Source organism: Rutilus rutilus (assembly GCF_951802725.1).
Source record: "Rutilus rutilus genome assembly, chromosome: 4".
NCBI lineage: Eukaryota > Metazoa > Chordata > Actinopteri > Cypriniformes > Leuciscidae > Rutilus > Rutilus rutilus.
In genome coordinates, this window is record NC_140212.1 from 8,638,960 (window position 1) to 8,662,477 (window position 23,518).

Genomic DNA, 23,518 nt, shown 5'->3' on the forward strand with positions numbered 1-23,518 from the left:
AAAGACTGTAAAATTCAATTGAAATGTGCTGGATCTGTTTGAACTGTCATTAGGGGTTAACCAAGTTCATTTTATCTGTCTATATAAATCAAAGCATAATCTCAAAGTCTCAGACAATATTATAAATTATTATTTTAAGTCTCTCTATATGGCTCTGGTCTAGCCTATCCAAAAGCGCCGAGAGGCATTTGAGTGACGTCCACTCCGTTGGTGAAGCGCACCACCTTTTAAATGCAGCATTATTCAAATTGCAAACAGATGAGGACAGTCTCCATGAAAGACCCACTGACAGATGAACGTGCTACTACATTTCTCTCCGAAACGGTAGGAAATTAAATTAGATTTAATAGAGGATTTTAACTGTGACAAGATGATTGGCAGGGCAGTTTACAAGACGGAATGCACGCGACAGATCCGTCCGATAAAGATGACGAAGTAGTATGTCCCAAAGTTGCTTACTTTTTTGCTACACATTCAAAAGTAAATGGGTGGTTGACATATTTGGCTAAAAAAATGTAAGTCATGGAACTCATTGGGTTATATTCTACCAACTCTTATATTTCCAAATATATATGTGGTCTTGTAGATTTTGTCCTAAAATTTACATTTATTCACTAGTTTACTGTCTTAGTGACTAAAAATGTCATATGGTGTGACATGAATGTTATTGTGTATTAAATTAAAAAGGGGTATACTATAATGTGATAATGTAAGTGAGTTTATCCTGATTCTTTATCATTACTATATAAAAGTATAGCATTTCTTATGTGCAGATATGTTACATTTTGCATTATTTTACTTTATCATCACTCATAGACAGGCGTTTACTTGTAATCTTTCAATATACTTCAAATTAATTTGGGAATACCTTGTTATAAATGTACCAAAATGCTTGTAACCTTTGCTGGCACTATTCCCCATCTGTCACATTGATGATTTTATGATTAATAACCAAAAAGCCTTAATATCTTTCAAAATTCTGAATGTCACACCAAATGACATGGTGTCACACCATATGATGTCACACCACACAACAATCTGTATGCAAAAATCTGTATTAGCTGCATTTAACAAACAACCCAACTTAGTTTGACAAGTGAATCATTGTTTCAGTTACAGCAAAAATCACAAAATTGTTTAAAACACTGAGTTCTACTCAAAGTAGCAAAGAATCATGTTTACAACACATTCATTAATCCACTTACTGTATTCATTTGATGTTGCACTTTTTATTTTAATCTGCTGAATATTAACTACATGAATTCTAATAATCTTTATAGTAAATCATTGAACATTTTTTTATTTAATGCATAAATTCATTTCAAAATGAGGATGAGTAGGCTAAAACAATGACTGAACAGCAAGCTAATCATTTCCTTGTTCTTTCTTTATTCGCATTATCTCGCCATATACTGAAATCTACCTCAAACTGAAAAAATAAATAAATAAATAAATAAAGGGAAACATTTGAGTGAGAAAATGCTGTAGTTTAACATGGATTCAGCTTGAAAATGGGATAGTAGGGATTCACCAAATTGAGTTGGTGTATAGATATTAAATTTGTACATAATATAGTATCAAAATGTGTTAAAAGGACGAAATATTCAATAAACTTAACTATTAGTTATAAAATATGTATCTAAGAGCATTATTTACGTATTTAAATGCAATTCATATCATATAGTGTGACAAAATAATCATATGGTGTGACAAGAAAACCCTGTCACACCTTATGATTTTGTGTCACACCATATTAAGTTTCATGTACTTAGCATGACATTAAGCAATGTGCTTTTATGCTAACATGCTAGAACCATGCTAACTACAATTTGACAATAAAGTTTTGAAGGTAATTTTGACTGAAAAGTAATTTCATTTGGCCATTTTTGTGTAAAATGAGTCACACCAAAAGACAGCGCAAAAGGGAACTGAAGCTGGAGTGCCGGATATACTTGATTTTTTTTTTAAACATGAAGAGAGAAAACTCACATTGTAACTTTCAGTGTCCTTCTGAGGTGTTGTTCTTCCTCCTGAAAGAAGGAGGACCCCCACACCCCAAAGGTCTCCAAACAATTGCCCGTTTAAAAAAAGGAATATGGCGTCACACCTAATGATATCCATTTTCGGGACAAAATGTTTTAGTTAAGGGCTGCTTCAAAATATTATGCCTGAACTTTTAGTCAAGCAGACTCACAAGTAGACATCTGGGATATCAATATATGATTGAATAAACAGAAAATGAATTCATTTTCTTGTTTTTATTCAAAATCAAAATTTGTGAAATGTGCTTGGGACAGTCACGCCATATGAGCTTATTCTGGTTTGGCTGAAAATTGTGAAAAAATGGAAGATTAAACCCATGAATACTCTGTATGTCCATATAAAACAGCACTTTCTGAACAATATCACCACAGTTTTTGATATATTTTTCTATAATTTACTTAAAGGGATAGTTCACCCAAAAATGAAAATTATGTCAGTAATTACTCACCCTCATGTTGTTCCAACCGCGTAAGACCTTCGTTCATCTTCGGAACACAAATTAAGATATTTTTGATGAAATCTGAGCCTTGTCTTACTCCTCCATAGGCTGCTAGGTGGCCCAAACTTGCTGGCCCAGAAAAGTTATTAAAGAGATCGTTAATATAGTCCAAGTGACTCCAGTGGCTCAATCTTAAGTATATCAAGCGACGAGAATACTTTTTGTGCGCAAAAACAAACAAAAATAACGACTTTATTCCACTATTCATTTCTTTCTCTCTCGACCTCTAGTTGGTTCGCGTAGTGTTTTTGCGCAGCGCGTCTGTGTTACACGTCACCACGTAGGCTCACTATTGGCCAACGCTGGTCATGTGTGTGAAGCGTGATGACGTGCAACACAGACGCGCAGCGCAAAAACACTACGAGGCCCAGAGAGAAGGAAATGAATAGTAGAATAAAGTCGTTATTTTTGTTTGTTTTTGCGCACAAAAAGTATTCTCGTCGCTTGATATACTTAAGATTGAGCCACTGGAGTCACTTGGACTATATTAACGATCTCTTTAATAACTTTTCTGGGCCAGCAAGTTTGGGCCACCTAGCAGCCTATGGAGGAGTGAAACATGGCTCAGATTTCATCAAAAATATCTTAATTTGTGTTCCGAAGATGAAAGAAGGTCTTACGCGGTTGGAACAACATGAGGGTGAGGTATTACTGACAGAATTTTCATTTTTGGGTGAACTATCCCTTTAACATTGACACATTGGACCAAAAAAAGGCCATGTCATGTCAACCACCCAAATACATTTTCTTCACAAAAAGAGTACTTTTATGGCGTAGTGTAACATAGGCGAATTGGGACGCAGCATATGGCTTTACACATGACGATCGCTCTGATTGGTTTTAGGAGTTTTAGGTCTATCCAATCGCGCCCAGAGGCATTTGAGCGAAGTCCGTTGGTGACGCCCCTTTGGAAATGATTTGTCTATGGAGCTTTGCCAGACGTCTGGTTTTAACCAGGCTAATTCTATCCCCTAACCCAGGGGTGTCAAACTCAGTTCCTGGAGGGCCACAGCCCTGCAGAGTTTAGCTTCAACCCTAATTAAACACACCTGATCAGGTAATCAAGTCATTCAGGCTTATTTGAAAACTGCAGGTGTGTGTGTTGAAGCAGGGTTGGAACAAAACTCTGTAGGGCTGTGGCCCTCCAGGAACTGAGTTTGACACCTGTGCCCTAACCCTTACAAAAAAAACCATTCAGCATTTTATATTTTCATCATCTCCACAAGATGGCAGTAAAAGACTGTAAAATTCAACTGAAATGTGCTGGATCTGTTTGAACTGTCATTTGGGGTTAACCAAGGTCATTTTATCTGTCTATATAAATCAAAGCATAATCTCAAAGTCTCAGACATGTTTATATACAAACCAGCATGAATTGTTTCAAGTTATATTTTGTCAGTGTAATACTTTAGACTGCATTCATTTTGAATTTTTTTTTTTTTTTTTTGAGTTAACAGAAAACAGTTTTGATAACATGAGAAAAATCACAATAGAGATGAAATTATTTTTTGTCTCTTCAAAAAGGCTGTTAGCTTAAATATTCAATGCACACAATTTGTAATATTTTGTCATCTTTATTTGGGTGACATGTACTTATTGCATTCTTATTAAGTTGTTTTCTGTTGGAGTAAATGTACAACTTCACAACAACAACACAGACACTGAATATCATTTATGCAAACATCATATTTCAGGGTATTTACGAATGTTTTCTAACATATTCAAAAATGTTCAGAAAACGTATTTTTGTATTGTAACTATCATGTTTTTTCACTGGAAGAGGAAATAAATGTCAAAAGATTTAACCCTGACTCTGATTCATAACCCTGAACTGTGGCAATCATGGCAATAAACAATGCTTACTACACTCTTAAAACGGATGTGTTAAAAACAACACAACCTGTGTTATATCTTAACACACCTGTGTGTCTAGTTAAGGACAACACATTTTGTGTTACTTTTAACTCAACCAGTGTGTTATTGTTCTTAACACAGGGAGTGTGTTGAAACCTTTTACACACTAATGTGTTATAATTACACAACTTGTGTCAGATATGCGTCACATGTGACTGTAGTCGGTGTGTATTTGCCAGAGTTACTTCCTGTGTTTTTACAACTGAGTGTCTGGATGAACACTGAAACGTATTGTTAACTTGTGTTTATGTGACATTTAATAAAGAGTTTGTTTGAACATTTGGATGGTTTAGACATCATGAATCTACATAGACAAGCTCTTATTGAGAATTAACTGAGGTTTAGATGTTGATGTTTCACTGAATGTTTTATTTGAAGTCACCAGAATCGTGATTAATGGCTCCTTTATTTGAGCTCTTGACCCTTTACTCTTCTTTTAGTTTTTCTCTGGCTGCTTTAACTGTATTTTAATAAAATAGGCCTACATTTGTTATGGTGAGAGAAAATATGATCAGATGTTTCTTGATGATGTCATAATCAACAAGTGCTGATCTGATCAAGTCTTTGAGTATATGGATGGTGTGCATTTAATTTATATATTTGCTAGTTATAACAATCTTGTGACACTACATCATGCTATCCATCATAATAAAAAATGTTTTCTAAAAATTTTAATCTGCAGCAGAAACTAGACAAATACAGACATCAAGAATCAGCGTATGAATCTCAACAATGGTGATAAACAAAAAGCTCCATGCCGCAATGCATGCTGGGAGTCATGGATGAGATTTGTACTATGGTGGCACCCAGCATGCATTGCGGCATGAAGCTTTATGTTTGTCACCATTGTTGAGATTCATGTGCTGATTCTTGATGTCTGCTTGATACCATAGACTGTAAAGTCCTGTATGCACTGTACATTTAAAAACTAATTTTAAGCTAATTGTAATATGCTAATCTTTTTAAAAGTCATCTTTTAAATATTACATTAATCTTATAAATATTGAACTCTTGCTGAGCTTAACAACACTACATATCCATGGTGATAATATTATCATCTAAACATATTTTTCTCATGATTATTTCTGCTGTTTAAAGTGTTAAAATAAATACACATTTACAGCAATCACAGAAAACGAATGTTAAAGAGTTAAAGGTCAAGAGCCCAAATAAAGCTGACACTAATCACGATTCTGGTGACTTTAAATGAAACATTCAATGAATCGTAATCGTAATAATTAAATTCCAAAAGCTGATATGAACAGTGGCAGTGGGTGTGGCCATCGAGTCAAACAGCTTCTCTGTCATCGTTTGACTCCTCCCCCACATCATCATAGTCTGCATTAAAGAAAGAACAGTTCAATTTTGTGATTGCATCAGTTTTTCAAACTGAGTTCATTTAAAATATCAAATGATTATTAAAATTATTTTATAATTTTAATCAGATGTAAAATTCAGTTGTAAACTGATGAAGTGGTCAATTCGTAAATTGTGAATCTTTAACATGAAAGATATTCCAATATAGGCCTATTTAATAAGCGTAGGAATCATAAGACATAAAGCTTACCTAACAAGTTTCTCACATCTTCAGTGATACTCCACACATCATCATACTCATCCTGATCTCCCTCTTTACACATATATAAAAAAAAAACAAAAAAAACATGTTCACTATATCTTGTAGATTAATGTAGATTAAAAATTAAATTGTGTGACTCACCCATTACACATTGAGAGTTCTGTCCATTAATGATGACATCATCATAATCCTCTGGTGTGTCCACTACACACAAACACAAGGTCTTAAATATAACATGGATGGAAAAATGTGTACAATTATAAAAAAAATATAATTTTAACTTCTTTGGAGAGCAGAAGATATATATATATATATATAGTGAGAATTTTTATTTTATATAGGCTATAAGGAGTAGAGGCAAAAACCTCCTAATTACTGCTTATTAATAGTTAGTAAGGTAGTTGTTAAGTTTAGGTATTAGGGAAAAAAACACCTTTTCCAGGACCATAGGTCTGTCCACTGGTAATGACATCATCATAGCCCTCTGGTGTGTCATCTACAAATTGAACATGAAATCAATGCCATCAAGCTCAAAACAAACTTGAATGTATATATTAATATGTAGACTGTACAATAACAGAGAGAACTACAACTACAGTACAGAAGTGAACCAGCACCTGTCTCACGATCTGGTTTTGGTACATGAATGATGATTTCCTCATAGTATCCGGATGTGTTTGCATTCCCCCTCTCTTCAACATCAGAACAAAATATGAATATAGAAAAATAAAGATATTTGCAGAAATAAAATGCAGGTAGAGAGGTCTTTATGATTTTAATCATCTGGTAATTAAATTACCAGTTTACAAAGCCAATGTCATATTATGTTATGCTATTCAAAACATCAGACTCTATTATTTACAGTAGGGCTAAGCATTGTATATTGGGGTGCACATTTACAGGTCATACATTTCATTATACATTATACAATATTTCATTATACATACATATATATATACATACATACATATATTTTTTTTACAGTTTGTAAATCAACTCTAACCTGAGAGAAGTGAATCAACATCTTCATACCCAGAATTCAGTTCTTCAGAGATGAGACTCCCTCCTGTTAAAGGAGAGCAGAGCAGAAACAGACTGAATCCTCAAATCCTTTGGGTCATAAAGCTCTGTGATAGTGAGAGCAAGAAAAGACTATAAATTGGGGGGAGGGGCAATGCTTGATGCCATTTTCTCAGCAAGGTTTTCACAATGATCTAAACACATAAATTAGTTGCATTCCAATAAATCGAATATGCCCTGTGAAGTGGACTTCATGGGGTATTACTATATCTGAAGTGAGATTCCCTTTCAAAAGGAGCATACACTCACCTAAAGGATTATTAGGAACACCTGTTCAATTTCTCATTAACGCAATTATCTAATCAACCAATCACATGGCAGTTGCTTCAATGCATTTAGGGGTGTGGTCCTGGTCAAGACAATCTCCTGAACTCCAAACTGAATGTCAGAATGGGAAAGAAAGGTGATTTAAGCAATTTTGAGCGTGGCATGGTTGTTGGTGCCAGGCGGGCCGGTCTGAGTATTTCACAATCTGCTCAGTTACTGGGATTTTCACGCACAACCATTTCTAGGGTTTACAAATAATGGTGTGAAAAGGGAAAAACATCCAGTATGCGGCAGTCCTGTGGGCGAAAATGCCTTGTTGATGCTAGAGGTCAGAGGAGAATGGGCCGACTGATTCAAGCTGATAGAAGAGCAACTTTGACTGAAATAACCACTCGTTACAACCGAGGTATGCAGCAAAGCATTTGTGAAGCCACAACACGCACAACCTTGAGGCGGATGGGCTACAACAGCAGAAGACCCCACCGAGTACCACTCATCTCCACTAAAAATAGGAAAAAGAGGCTACAATTTGCACGAGCTCACCAAAATTGGACAGTTGAAGACTGGAAAAATGTTGCCTGGTCTGATGAGTCTCGAATTCTGTTGAGACATTCAGATGGTAGAGTCAGAATTTGGCGTAAACAGAATGAGAACATGGATCCAACATGCCTTGTTACCACTGTGCAGGCTGGTGGTGGTGGTGTAATGGTGTGGGGGATGTTTTCTTGGCACACTTTAGGCCCCTTCGTGCCAATTGGGCATCGTTTAAATGCCACGGCCTACCTGAGCATTGTTTCTGACCATGCCCATCCCTTTATGACCACCATGTACTCATCCTCTGATGGCTACTTCCAGCAGGATAATGCACCATGTCACAAAGCTCGAATCATTTCAAATTGGTTTCTTGAACATGACAATGAGTTCACTGTACTAAAATGGCCCCCACAGTCACCAGATCTCAACCCAATAGAGCATCTTTGGGATGTGGTGGAACGGGAGCTTCGTGCCCTGGATGTGCATCCCACAAATCTCCATCAACTGCAAGATGCTATCCTATCAATATGGGCCAACATTTCTAAAGAATGCTTTCAGCACCTTGTTGAATCAATGCCACGTAGAATTAAGGCAGTTCTGAAGGCGAAAGGGGGTCAAACACAGTATTAGTATGGTGTTCCTAATAATCCTTTAGGTGAGTGTATATGTTCAGTTTGAATGACACTGCAAATACTATAGGGAATAAGGGTTCATCAACTTCACTTCACAGGAAGTGGAGAGGGAAATTTACCCACCTATTATTGTGCATCACCACAGTACTTGAAGTAATTAATACATTTAATTAGACCCAGGTCTGTTCATGAGTCCAATGTGCACAAGAAGCAACAGTTAAAATGCAAGAGGAGAAGTGAACACTTTGGGACCCTTTGATCAGAATGCAGCAGTTAAAGTTTTGAACAATCTCTGATGATGCCTCACCTGTATGAGTGAATTGATTGTGTCTGTGATAAATTTCCTCATAAACTACCTCACTTGGAGCCCTGTGTAGTCCTGTGTACCAGTCAGAGAGAGCTGTGAGTGTAGACAGACAAACCTGCTGTCAGTTCACAACACATGACTGATCACACACTGAATAACACACAATATGACAGTCTCTGGATCTCTCCTACCTCTCCTCATCACTCTGTTCTGCTGAATCAGTATAAGCAGTGGCACTAAGAGCAGTAAGAGCAAAACTCCCAGTACAACCACAAGCACAGAGAGAGACACTGGAGGAGTTTGTGGAGGAGTGACTGATGTTGAGCGCACTGTCTGAGAAACTTGAGGAGAAGCTGATGTTGTTGTGGCAGGAGTAGTGGACACTGACAAATCTGGCAAAACAGATACAAATATATTGGAAAAAGCAAACACATATTATAAGCACTAAAATTATGTGAAAATTATGATTTTTTGCTGTGACCTGCACAGGTGAGTCCAGCGTGCTCTTTGTGGGAGCAGTCAGTGTGGTTCTTCAGGGAGAGAGGACAGTCCCACAGGTGAATCTCATTCCCTCTGCACTCGACTCTGTTCAGCCACACAACACCTTCACCAGAACCAAAGGTTGAATTCCCATCAGCCCTCAGTGCTGCTCCACAACCCAGCTGCCTGCAGACCACCTGAGCATCGCTGATGTCCCACAGATCAGCACAGACTGAACCCCACACAGCGTTATGATACACCTCCAGCCTCCCAGAGCACCGGCCCAAACCTCCACTCAGTCTGAGAGGAACATGATCTAAAACACACACAGCAAAGACATAGACACATTATTGTATACCATCAAAGTACAGTACTGTCAGAACAGCAACATTTACAGCGAGGCATGTCTGTGGTGTGAGATTAAATCATCTTGGTGTCCCAAGCACAAAATAACATGCATACATACATAACATATGGCTTTTATGATTTTTATGTTCTTCTACATCAAATTAACTTACCTGAACACTGTCTCTGATATGGAGATGTGGAGCATGACAAATAGCTTCTAGGGGACTCATGACTCTCCTTTTCTGTAATCACAAGTTAATAAATACATTTTGTTCATCAATCAATCGTGTCTTGGATTTTTAGAGATGCTTGCAACAGTCTTACCTAAGCAGATGACTTTGGCCACTTCATCATTATTACAGTAGTTCTGTCCCCAGGGTAAAGATGGACACTGCCACAGATTTGAATCATGTGGTCGACATTTGACTTCATCCAGCCAGTTACGAGCTGATTCCAGTCTTGATATAGAATTGAAAAAAGCACCAGATCTTCCACAGTTCAGCTCTTGACAGATCAGACTCGCTGTGTCTCTGTCCATCTGGTTCCAGCACACATTACCCCAGGATCCATTGTAGAAAACCTCCACATTCCCTTCACAGCCCTCAGTTAACCTGATCTCTTTAAACTCTAGATGGAAAAAGCAATTCTGGTTGTACTAAATCTAAAATTTCACCAAAATAACTGGTTAATACAAGGCCAATGCTGCAGGCACTAATAACGTCTATTGAGGCAAAAGGCATATATATATATATATATATATATATATAAAATTTTATTAGGCTTATTTTAGACGTTATTAGTGCCTGCAGCATGCATTGGCCTTGTATGTATGTCAAACATTTCCACTAGTGTACCTGAGCACACGACTCCTACATCCTCCTTGTGTTGACAGTCATGTTTCCCCCAGCCTGGAGAAGAGCAGTTCCACAGGGACGTCTCATTCCCCTCACACTCCACCTCATCCAGCCATATGGGTCCAGAACCAGGACCAAACCAGGCTGGTACCTGCTGGTTACTGAGGGCCACTCCACACTGCAGCTGTCTGCACACCACATGGGCATCTTTAATATCCCAGGAGTCATCACACACTGTCCCCCATGAGCTGCTGTGAAAAACCTCCAGCCTCCCTGCACAGTCTCCCCCAGAACCCACCAGCCTGATGGACCCGCGACCTGATATTCAGAGAGAGAAAAACACATTATTGATCACTAACAACTGAAGAATCTGCCCAGATGTTGTTGTTCTCACCAAGGCAGATGATTGACAGCTGTTGTGTGGAGCTGCAGTTGAGAGTTTGTGGAGAGCTGCAGTTCCCCAGATGAGCTTCACTCCCAGAGCACTGGAAGCCCGTCACACACTCATGACTGTGTTCAGGACTGGATGAAGAGGAGCCGGAGAAGTTCAGCACAGAGCCACAGCCCAGCTGTCTGCAGACCACAGAGGATTCAGTGAGACTCCAGGAGTCCAGCAGAACTCTCCTCCAGACCTGATGGATGGAAACTTCCAGCTCCCCCTCACACTGTCTCTCTCCAGACAACCGCACCAGACCGTCATGAACAGCCAGAGAAGAATCTAAGTGAAAAATCTGGCATTTTATCAAGATATTGCAAGATTTATATACAGCTATCATATTCAGCTGTTTGCAATGAACAAATAAAGCAAAAGTAATTGAAATAGCTCAACACAACACATTTTCCAAGTGGTTTAAAATGAAAATTTTCCAACTTTTTTTTAATGACTTCTGCAGTTTTAAAATTATTCAACGCCCTGAAGAGAATCCCTCACAACAGCACACATCTGCAAAAAAGGTGTTGTCTCAAGCACACCTGATACAACTAATCAAGGGCTTCATTAGTTGCCCCAGGTTTGCTTGAGCTAGAACACACAAAATATCTGAACTGGCTAGGGTTGTTGAGTTTCACGTTTGACTCCAAGTTAGAAATATGGCTAAGTCAAAATAAATGATACAAAAAGTTAAGAGAAGGTATAATCACCCTTCACAAACAAGGAACAGAACCAGGTTTCTGAGAAGGGAGGTTTAGAAAAGCCCTTGAGTGTCTGCAAAAGACCTGCAGCAAGACTTAGTGGCAAAAGGCACTGAGGTTTCAGCTTGCACAGTAAGGCGTGTGCTAAATGCATCCCAGAACTTCAAGACGTACACCATTACTGACCCAAAAGCACAAGAAAAGTCGGCTCCAATTTGCTCAAAATCATATAAATAAGGCACAGAAGTTTGGGGATTCTGTTCTGTGGAGCGATGAAACAAAACTGGAACTTTTCGGCCCTATGGATCAGCGGGATGTCTGGAGGAAGAAGAATGAAGCATATGCTGAAAAGAACACTCTGTCTACAGTTAAGCATGGTGGAGGTTCGGTAATGCTCTGCAGCTGATTTACATCCTCTGGCACTGGAAACCTGCAGTGTGTGGAACGCAAGATGGATTCATTGAGGTACCAGGAAATCCTAGGAGAAAACATCATGCCGTCAAGTGAGGAAGCTGAAGCTTGGGAGCCATTGGACCATGACAATGACAACCAACAACCAGCAGGACAATGATCACAAGTATTACCACAAATTCCACCAAGGCTTGACTGCAAAATAAGTCCTGTAAGATTCTACAGGGCATCACAGTCACCTGACTTCAACCCCATAGAAAATCTCTGGTGAGATTTGAAGAAGGCAGTAGCAGCACACAAATCCAAGAATATTGCTGAACTGGAGTCCATTGCTCATGAGGAACAGGCTCAGATTCCTCAGAAACGCTGCCAGATGCTGGTGTCTGGTTCTACATCTCATTTGCAGCAGGTCATAACAGCAAAAGGTTGTAACAGCATAAGGTTCCATAGAAAAGGGGTTGAATAATTTTGAAACTGCAGAAGTCATTAAAAGTTGCATTTTCAGTTAAATTTGGGAAACCACTTGAAACTTTTGTTGTGTTGAGCTATTTCAATTACTTTTGTTCACTGCAAACAGCTGAAAATCAGTAAATTTTGCCAATAAACCTGATTTGCAATGGGGGTTAAATAATTTCGATTGCAACTGTAGGTAATTTAAAACTTATTTTTTCAATAAAAACCCCTCACCAGAGCAGACGACTCCAACATCTCGTCCATGAGAACATTCAGCTCGACTCCATGAAGAGATGGAACATTCTGAGAGTTTTGTTTCATTCCCGTCACAATCAAAGACATCAGCCCAGATTTCACCACTTCCCTCTCCAAACCAGTCTGATCCCACAACAGACACAGCAATCCCACAATTCAGCTGTCTACAGAGGACACTGGCAGCTCTCATATCCCAGGATGCATCACACACTGTGCCCCATTTACTGAAGTACTGACGCTCAACTCGACCAGAACAGACGTCAGGACCATTGACCAGTCTGAGGTCAGTGTAACCTGTTTAAAGTACAGAGTTTACTTAAACAGTATGAAACATGAAATAGAAAAGTTTTTAAAAATTGTTTATGATTATTTCAATAAGTTGAAAACTACAGTTCAATTACCAGAACATAACAGTCCAATATCATTCTCATGAGTACAGTTGTGTTTGAGAGAAAATGATGTTGGACAGAAAGATATATAAGACTCATTTCCTCTGCACTGAATCTCTTGTGTCCACATCTGAGCGTCTCCTTTTCCAAAAGCATCTTCTCCCAGCACCTGTACAGGAGCCCCACAGTCCAGCTCTCTACACACAACCTCTGCATCCTGCTGGTCAAAGGCAGCATCACACACTGAATTCCAGGTGTTTCCATGAACCATCTCTAATCTCCCAGAGCACAAATGAGGTCCATTGGTAAGTCTGGAATGTTTATGATCTGTTTTTATTACATTCAAAATGGTACAAAACAGAGAAAACACAGTTACTAAGAGTGGGAAGCTTAAGAGAGTATATTGTATTTAGCAGTTGCAGTCCCTAAATAACAATAATCATATGAAAATTACTTCACATCAGATTAGTTGTTCTGTCAAAAGAGTTTTGTGTAATTTATGATGTTTATCACAATGTAAAAGTACACTATGTCATTCACCTGAACAGATGACTCCAGCATCACCATTATGATCACAGGTATGTTTACCCCATCCTGCTGATTCACAGTTTTTCAGTGATGACTCAATTCCAAAACAAACTAAAACACTCATCCAGATTGGTCCGGATCCTGGTCCAAAATTAGCATCACTCAAAGCATCTACAGGTTCTCCACAGTCCAGCTCTCTACACACCACTGCAGCATCAGCCAAATCCCAGAAATCATCACACACTGTTCCCCACTGACCTCTATGAAGAACCTCCACTCTACCAGCACAGCGACTGTTTCCACCAACCAACCTCACATTCATTACATCTATGAGAGGGTAAAAGAAATGGAGAGAGAAAAGCATTTATCAAACTTAAAACAATATACTAGACCAGCGTGTTGCTTTGTGATGGGTTCATATACAGTATATGCGTATCATTTCAGTCTTTTAATTCAGCTCTTACCAGCACACACCAGTTCAACATTGTTGTTATGTGAACAGTTGTTTTCATATGATAGTGATTTTGAACAGAGGTGAATCTGAGACTCATTTCCTCTGCACTGAATCTCTTGTGTCCACATCTGAGCATCTCCTTTGCCAAAAGTATCTTCTCCCAGCACCTGTACAGGAGCCCCACAGTCCAGCTCTCTACACACAACCTCTGCATCCTGCTGGTCAAAGGCAGCGTCACACACTGAAACCCACGACTGATCATCAAGTATCTCTAACCTCCCAGAGCAGCGAGAACCTCCAACCAGCCGGATTTCTAAAAAAGCAATAGAACAGAAATATTTTCAGAAAAAAATAATCAATGACAAATGATTTATTTTAAAAGAATACTGGTGTGTACGTATATAATTTAAATATATACAGTATGTTATAGAATAAAATGAGGTTTGGAGCAGTTTACAGTACCAGAACAGATGACTCCAGCATCTTCAGTATGATCACAGTTGCTTTTACCCAATCCTGCTGACCCACAGTTCTTCAGTGTTGACTCTGATCCAGTACACATGACAAGATTCATCCAGATTGGTCCTGATCCTGGTCCAAAATGAGCATCACCCAGAGCATCTACAGGATCTCCACAGTCCAGCTCTCTACACACCACTGCAGCATCAGCCAAATCCCAGTCATCTCCACACACTGTTCCCCACTGACCTCTATGAAGAACCTCCACTCTACCAGCACAGCGACTGTGACCACCAACCAACCTCACATTCGAACCTTCTATATATTGAACAGAGAGCATGAGAGATGAAGAGACAATGAGAAACAGAGAGAAATAAAGAGTGAGATAAAAGAAATCACACAATGAAGAGGGAATGCATATTGATATAACATCAAGTTTTAATCTGGGGATTTGAATCAGAAGTGAACATTTGTTTCAACCTGCACACACAAATTCAACATCGTTGCCATGAGAACAGTTGTTTTCATCTAATGGTGATGTTGGACAGAAGTGAATCTGAGACTCATCTCCTCTGCACTGAATCTCTTGTGTCCACATCTGAGCGTCTCCTTTGCCAAAAGCATCTTCTCCCAGCACCTGTACAGGAGCCCCACAGTCCAGCTCTCTACACACAACCTCTGCATCCTGCTGGTCAAAGGCAGCGTCACACACTGAAACCCACGACTGATCATCAAGCATCTCTAACCTCCCAGAGCAGCGAGAACCTCCAACCATTCTGACTCCTGTAACAACAATACAGTTAATTTAAATAGTTAATTGGACAAAAAATATATAAATATATAAATATTTATAAACTCACACCAGCTGACTCAGCTGGTCAGACTCTGACCACCAACCAAAGGTGTGTATGTATATATCAAATTATTCAACCCCATTGCAAATCATTGCAACTTAGCCATATTTCTAACATGCTCAACAGACCTAGCCAGTTCAGATATTTCATGTGTTCTAGCTCAAGCAAACCTGGTGCAACTAATAAAGCCCTTGATTAGTTGCATTCGGTGTGCTTGATTTATTAAAACATTATATAATATACATAATTATAATAGGTATCATAACATGTAATTTATGGTGAGAGGTGAAGAAACAGCCACCTCTGAACTAAAGACAGTGTCTAATTGGTCAGAACTCATCTGAGAGGCTGGACCAACTCCTCAGGGTAAAATCTCAGGGCACGAACAAAGGATCAGAAGACAGAGTCATATCAAGATCAGAAGAACATGGGTTAACATTTTCATTCAAGCCATCTAACTACTCTCGTCTCACTTTTCTTCCTACTTAGTTTCCTTTTCTTTCCGTTTATATAAAATGTATTAACCCTGCATAAGAAACGATAGAAGGGTTAAAATGAATGATTGATGGTTCGTTCAGGTCAGGTCAAGTGCACAAAGAAACTTAGGATTTCATCATTTCACCCCTAAAACTCATTCTTTCCTCACTTTCTTTCTTTCTGTAACTCATGTGAATGTGTGTGTGCATGTGTTTGTGTTAAATATTAGTTTTATGTGTTAGAAATATCAATAAAGTCTCATTTGCATTTAAAGAGAAGTGTTCTTGTGTTATGTGCTTACAAATTTAATGTCTTAAACTGCTGATAGTGGAATTGGTAATAAATAGTGTTTTCACTTTAGTTTGGATATTAATATCCGCTGCAGAGCTGATAGTTACCATGATCACTCAGGGTTGTTTTACACATTAAACTCGTGGCCTCAAGAAAGAAAAAAAGTCGTTTCCTCAACAATAAAATAGAAAATACTCTACATTTTGGTGAAATGAGGACACTTTTAGTAATGTTATATTAAGGTGAGGTACTGTACAAAGCAGTTTACCTGAACAGATGACTCCAGCATCTTCAGTATGATCACAGTTGTTATTACCCCATCCTGATGACCCACAGTTCTTCAGTGTAGACTCTGATCCAGTACATGAGAGATAACTCATCCAGATTGGTCCTGATCCTGGTCCAAAATGAGCATCACCCAGAGCATCTACAGGTTCTCCACAGTCCAGCTCTCTACACACCACTGCAGCATCAGCCAAATCCCAGTCATCTCCACACACTGTTCCCCACTGACCTCTATGAAGAACCTCCACTCTACCAGCACAGCGACTGTGACCATCAACCAACCGCACATTCACACTGACTGTATATTAAATAAAGAAGTGAACAGATGGAGAGATAATAATGAACAGTCAGAAAAAGAGAGTTAAAAGAATCACACAAAGAGAGAGAGAGAGAGAGAGAGAGAGAGAAATAATCAAAGATTTGAAATCCACTCTGACCTGCACACACCAGTTTAACATCATTTTCATGAGAACATTTGTGTTGGTGTGATTGTGATGTTGGACAGAGGTGAATCTGAGACTCATTTCCTCTGCACTGAATCTCTCGTGTCCACATCTGAGCGTCTCCTTTGCCAAAAGCATCTTCTCCCAGCACCTGTACAGGAGCCCCACAGTCCAGCTCTCTACACACAACCTCTGCATCCTGCTGGTCAAAGGCAGCGTCACACACTGAAACCCACGACTGATCATCAAGTATCTCTAGCCTCCCAGAGCAGCGAGAACCTCCAACCAGCCGGACTCCTAAAGGAATCCAGATCATTTAAATGATTTTTTTGGGGGGGGAAACCCCTGCTGTACACTTGCATAAAAATATTTTATAGATTCCTATATCATATTTTATATGTAAGAGAAACACCACATGTTGTATATGAAAAAAAAACAACTAAAATCTAACATTTTAAAAAGTGAAAAAAGAAAATTGAGAAAATTTTTTTTTAAAGAAACATGTCATACATAGGTTTATTCTCATTTATTTATTAGCATACATAAGTAAGATACAGAGAAACAACAGAATGAGTATTTAAACAGTTGTGATTTAAGGTCAGTAAGATTTAGTTTGAAACACAAATTTTATTGAGCAAGATGCATTCATTTAGAATGTTACAAAATATTTCTGTTACAAATAAAATGCTTTAAACTACTTAAAAAAAAACATCCACAATTCATTAAGCAGCACAACCATTTTCAACTGCGCGCACCAAATCTAAGATTTCAGGAGGATCATGTGACACTGAAGACAGAGGTAATGTCTGCTAAAAAATACATTTTAAAATATGTGACCCTGGACCACAAAACCAGTCACATGGGTCAATTTTTGGAACTTGAGATGAATAAATAAGCTTTCCATTGATGTATGGTTTGTTAGGATATGACAATATTTGGCTGAGATACAACTATTTGAAAATCTGGAATCTGAGGGTGCAAAAAAATAAAAAAAATAAAAAATAATAATCGAAACATTGAGAAAAATCGCCTTTAAAGTTCTATATTTATGTTCGCGATTTTGCTGCATTCACTCACAAAAATAAATGTTTTATATATTTACAGTAGGAAATTTACAAAATATCTTCATGGAACATGATCTTTACTTAATATCCTCGCAATAATTTTGACCCATACTTGTTGGCTATTGCCACAATTATACCTACTTGCTACTTGTGACTGGTTTTGTGATCCGGGGTCACATGTGTTAAAATAGAAAACAGTTATTTTAAACTGTAAAAAAAAAAAAAAAGTAGTTTTTGCTGGCACATCAGCAAAACAGTAACAGTACATCTTACTGACCCCAAACTTTTGAATGCGGTGTATAAAAAAGCAGGACTATTTTTAGTGATGTAACATTATGGTGCAGAATGTAGCAGTTTACCTGAACAGATGACTCCAGCATCATTAGTATGATCACAGTTGCTTTTACCCCATCCTGCTGACCCACAGTTCTTCAGTGTAGACTCTGATCCAGTACACATGACAAGATTCATCCAGATTGTTCCTGATCCTGGTCCAAAATGAGCATCACCCAGAGCATCTACAGGTTCTCCACAGTCCAGCTCTCTACACACCACTGCAGCATCAGGCAAATCCCAGCCAACACCACACACTGTTCCCCACTGACCTCTATGAAGAACCTCCACTCTACCAGCACACCGACTGTGACCATCAACCAACCGCACATTCACACTTTTCTTTTGTGCAACAGAAAAATGACAGACTGGGAGAGAGAAAGAAGGAAAAAAGAAGAATTTAACAACAACGCACAAAATATACATAATGTGCCAGTTAGACAGCAAGTCAGATGCAGTATCGTATTGCATATAAATGTTTGAATTGAGATCATTTCATCCTCAAATAAAAAGTATAAACCTACTAGCGGTGATGAGTTTGATTAGAAACATCAGGCTCCTTATCATCATCTTCTGCTGGACGCACACCATTTCATCAGCTCAGAGAACGCAGCACACTTTTCTTTTCTGTTCCTTAAACACACTGAAGAAACTGGGTACTGTCAGCCCCCTAAAGAGGAGAGCCCTAAAACTTTCCAATCAGGTTCATCATTACCTTATTAGACAGAACATAGGAAATCATCAAACAACTTCAGTGACAAATCAGAGGAGGCATTTCTGATTTACACCATATACATCAAAAGCTCGTCAGCGCTGAAAAGAACTCCTCCTCCATATCGAGACACATCAGTGAGGATGCACACACACACACACACACACACACCACCTGCCAGAGGCAAAAAATAGTAACACATCATTTGGGAGACTTTGAAGATTTCAGAGAGAGGAAGCAGCCCATGTTATACATACAGCATCAGAACCAAACACCTGCTGATTCAGACACTGATAACTGCTCAATTCAAACATCATAATATGCAAAAAATATATTTATGTTGAACGTATTTTATAAATGCATATTTTAAATTGACAGGATATAAATTATATATTAATAACAACAAAACAACATATTTGTCCCACATTAAAGCTATATTTGCAACCCTGTTACCCATTCTAACAAATTATTATTTAGTTTTATCAATTTTAATGTTCATTGTTCATTAATGTTCATTTAATGTTCAAAAACCCAGAAATTGGTTGTAAATAAAAAGGTTTCATTGACTTTAGAAACTACAGAGAATTTAGCAGCCTTTGGGCAACAGGCATGTGCATTGATTGTGGCAAAGCGTTACTCAACCACAAGATGGCAGAAAAACACTTGTTATTCTAAATACAGGCAGACGTGATTCAGGAGAGTCCAATCCTGTTCCTGAAGATCAATCTACAGTACAGGTCAAAAGTTTGGAAATGTTAATGAAAAATTCATTGTTCTTGTGTCCATTCATTTAAACTTGTTGATTTCAATTGAGTGTGTGTAAAAGCATCTGACCATATATATTTCTGTGAGGGTTTTCTAACAGCTGAAGAAGGGACAGGAAGACAGGGTGATAAAAACTTACACCTGAGCACGAGAAAGGATCCAGCCAGGAGAATACAGGGGTCGTTTAACAATAAACAAGGGGTCCCATGCCATCCCCTTAGGGGATAAAGAACAGCAGGAGGTCATCTAGATTGTAAATGAAGGCCTTTTGGCTTCTCAGGGACAAAGAACAGCATAACCTGCCCAGGGGGGGGGGGTAGAACCAGTCCATACTAGATGTCTTTAAGGAAATTTACAGAGACTAGGGAAAGGAGGAGTCAAGAATGTCAGAAACCTGTATAAAATGTCTCAGTTTTATTATGTCAGTAGGCTTTCTGTTTCACATCTGGGTGGCTGCGGTTGCGAAAAGATTCCTCAAAGAATAAAAAGCCTTTTCTTCTTTATTACAATTTTGCCTTTTGAGTGTTCCTTAACCCTGTGATGCTGTTTTTCCCAGTGAGATAAAAAATTGCTATTACAGCTGGTGTCAAGAAGAGGGATCCTGTGCGGACGCTTCTTCTCCTGGTCCTGAGAACGGATTTGACGGGAAAGTGCACAACCTCGGCAGCACTAGGCAGCCGTCTTATACCTCGACGGTTTGAGATAGAAACTCAACAGATTACGAGAGAGAGAGGCAAATACCCCACACTCAGGACCAGTGAAAGAAAAACTCCCACCAGGATTAAAAAAAATCCGCGACGATTGCGGGAAAAACAGAAAAGCATCTCTGGGTAAGAAACGGCAAAATTGTTTTATTGAAGTTGAGTGTAATTTGATAATTGTGAGTGAACGTGAACCATATTGGCTGAGTTTTGCTTTTGGTACGAGCGAAAGGTGATTCAGGGGAATCACAAATTTTTTGGGGTAAGGGAAAGAATTGATCTGAGGAATTCGGATCAGTTTCTACCTCACTTAGCTCGTTGGTGGACGGAAAGCCCACAGGTGATTCAGGGGAATCACAGATTCAGGGGAATCACAGATTCAGGGGAATCACAGTTATTGATTAATTAGTTTTACTCAAAAGTGCTAGTAACCGATTTAGGTGGACGGAAGAGCCACGTCAAATCAGAATTAATCGAGCGCTGGAAAGTGCTTATAGGAAGTTTTTGAGTGAAACGTAATTACAAACCACCCGACCGATCTTGGGGTAAGGGAAAGATCGGGTCTGTTGAAGACGTTTGACAGATACTGTAAGACACGTGTCGAAATTGTGAAATCCAGAAGGGAGATTCAGCCAAAATGGGGTCATCTAACAGTAAAGTAGATCATTTTTATACACCAATTTTCTGTTAAAAGAGAAATAATGATGGTGGTAAATGTAAATGTATTTCCCCGAGGCGGGAACCTTGAGTAAGATAAGACTCAATGTTGTAAAAGAATCAATAGAAAAGAACGAGGGAAAACAGAATGGTTGTTGTGTGTGTGTTAAACGTGTGTAAAGGATCTTTATGTGTGGCTGATGAAACTTTGAGCAAAGCAATGACTGATAATTTGAGCAGTGTTGTGAATGATGAGCATATGAGATTGTACAAAGTAGTCTACAGGGTTTTCTGAAATGCTAACTTATCCGTTACTAGTCAGAAAGGGTTGTTGAAGTTTGTTCATGAGTGTAAAACTGTGAACGGACAGTGAATTGTTGGATGGGAAAGAAGCAGATAAAAGAGAACAGAGTCGATGCAGAAGGAACTGACATGTAGGGGAAGATAGGATGTTTTTTTTCCTGATGGAAACAGTGAATTGTTGGATTGAGCACATGCAGAAGGAACTGACATGTAGGGAACGATAGAGTTCATGGAACTATTTATGAACGCCTGATTAAGTCAAATTAAGTTGAAATGGTACGAAAGGTGAGTTTTAGATGGAAATGGGGCGTTGAGTATGATTAACAGGGATTGGCATGATATAAGGATAAGGAATGTTTCATTAAGTAAAACGATTGTCTTTTGAACCTAAAGGGTCCAGCTATGCTGGGAGTACAGCAACAGCGCTTGCTTGTTCAAACCAGCTTCTGAATGTTAAATGTATACTTGTTTTGTATGTGTTGTTGATGATAATATCAAATTAGAAAATGTCCAGAGATTGGATATTTTGTTGATATTAAGCCATTTAAGGAAATATATTGTTTTATAAAGGAAATTATGGGTTGGAGATAATTTCCCCAGAAACGTGTGACTAAAGTTAATCAGAAACTTTGTGAAACCCGTTTAGAATATTTAGATTTTCCGTGTCGCTTATGAAAATTAATGCTCTGCCAATAATAATGATGTGAATGTGCTTTATTGTATTAATGTTATGAAAACAAGGGTATTTAAGAATAGATTGCCATATTTTTGTAACAAGAGTTGAAGGTGCAAGCATCTAGGATAGCTGTGTGTAATTTAGAGACCGAGAACAAGATTTAGGGAATCTTGTGGTTTTCTGTGAAACAGTAGAGATAAGTAGGACTGAATAATTATAATACAATCTTGTGATTTATGTTGAATCTGCAAACTAACCATTTGATAGAAGAATAAGCTTTTAAAACCAGTGTTGATGAAATTAATGACACGTTAAAGTTTTAATACTGTATGAAGAGTAACTGAACAGTCCTGATAAATAGTGAGATAATAGAGAGCAAATGCTATAAGCAGTTCTGCTCATGCTCTGAAGAGATTTGCAGATGATGTTTTGTAAAAGTTTGATTGTGATTGGAAAGATAAACAATAACTTAATTGGCTCCAAACAAAGAAAGTGCCAAAATAACACAAATTTAAAGAAAAGTCTGTGTTAATATGAGTTAGAAAGTAGATCAGTGTTAATATGATGAAGATTGTGATTCGGCTGTTGTAATTGAATTTGCAGCTGGGACAGTGGGGGAAAATGCAGAGAACTTATCAGTGGCTCTGTTTGCATTTCCTGAATAGGAACGCTCTGCTTCAGGGGCGTAAAGTAGGGTGGAGATTAGGGCTGCACGATTTGGGGAAAATGTCATATTGCGATAATAGAGGTCAATATTGCGATTGCGATATGCGATATAATAAACAAATGGTTTCATGAGTCAACTTGCTTGGTTCTCAAGGAAAATAAATGCACACACAGATTAGTGATAATCTGCCTAAAGAAAAAAGTTCTTTAGTCTTTATTTTTTATTATTTATTTAATATTGATTAAATATGGAAAAAGCAATAACATTGGACGAACCAGGTGCATTGTTTAAAGTGTTATAGCACATGTGCTAATTTTCAACACCTGTCCATAGGGGGCTTTTAAAAGTCAATTTCAAAATACTAAAATTTTCAAAAGTAAAAAGCTTGTGCTTTTGTATGATATCACAATGATGCCATCTCGGTTTCTTGTCAAATATCTTAATTGCCTGTTTATATAGAGAAGTGACTGGTTTCAGAGTGTACGCTGATGTTTGTGACAAGAGCAGTGAGTGTTTTTCTCTGTTCCTTGTTTTTCCTTGATTAACTTTAGCGACAGATATAATTAGTAGCTACTGTGTACTGTCCCTTTAAGACCAGCTGCTGTCAGAGACGCGGATCTCATACGCACCTCATTCTCTCGCGAGTCAGAACTCTTAACGTTCATCATAAGAC

General features: G+C 38.3%; 2 protein-coding genes across 2 annotated transcripts in view; both read right to left on the minus strand.

The window, feature by feature from the left end:
* LOC311289126 (scavenger receptor cysteine-rich type 1 protein M130-like) overlaps nt 1-18,955 on the minus strand; it is a gene marked incomplete at its 5' end in the record, with an annotated part of 43,240 nt that extends 24,285 nt beyond the window's left edge. The window contains 16 exons of the mRNA XM_084406882.1: nt 9,047-9,247; nt 9,337-9,651; nt 9,854-9,925; nt 10,008-10,310; nt 10,538-10,855; nt 10,932-11,255; nt 12,767-13,081; nt 13,189-13,503; nt 13,717-14,031; nt 14,169-14,471; nt 14,621-14,935; nt 15,125-15,400; nt 16,508-16,822; nt 16,962-17,264; nt 18,391-18,732; nt 18,889-18,955. Of these exons, the coding sequence (XP_084263008.1) occupies nt 9,047-9,247; nt 9,337-9,651; nt 9,854-9,925; nt 10,008-10,310; nt 10,538-10,855; nt 10,932-11,255; nt 12,767-13,081; nt 13,189-13,503; nt 13,717-14,031; nt 14,169-14,471; nt 14,621-14,935; nt 15,125-15,400; nt 16,508-16,822; nt 16,962-17,264; nt 18,391-18,732; nt 18,889-18,955 (4,399 nt within the window). The remainder of the gene's footprint in view (nt 1-9,046; nt 9,248-9,336; nt 9,652-9,853; nt 9,926-10,007; nt 10,311-10,537; nt 10,856-10,931; nt 11,256-12,766; nt 13,082-13,188; nt 13,504-13,716; nt 14,032-14,168; nt 14,472-14,620; nt 14,936-15,124; nt 15,401-16,507; nt 16,823-16,961; nt 17,265-18,390; nt 18,733-18,888) is intronic.
* Nucleotides 5,695-8,992, minus strand: LOC311289038 (uncharacterized protein; the record flags this gene model as incomplete). Its single annotated transcript, XM_084406791.1, has 8 exons — nt 5,695-5,794; nt 6,024-6,086; nt 6,177-6,239; nt 6,469-6,531; nt 6,653-6,727; nt 7,039-7,101; nt 8,856-8,948; nt 8,986-8,992. 8 exons carry the CDS (start codon nt 8,990-8,992, stop codon nt 5,745-5,747), a joined length of 477 nt encoding a protein of 158 aa, XP_084262917.1. The 3' UTR covers nt 5,695-5,744.
* Nucleotides 18,956-23,518: the final 4,563 nt, after the last annotated feature.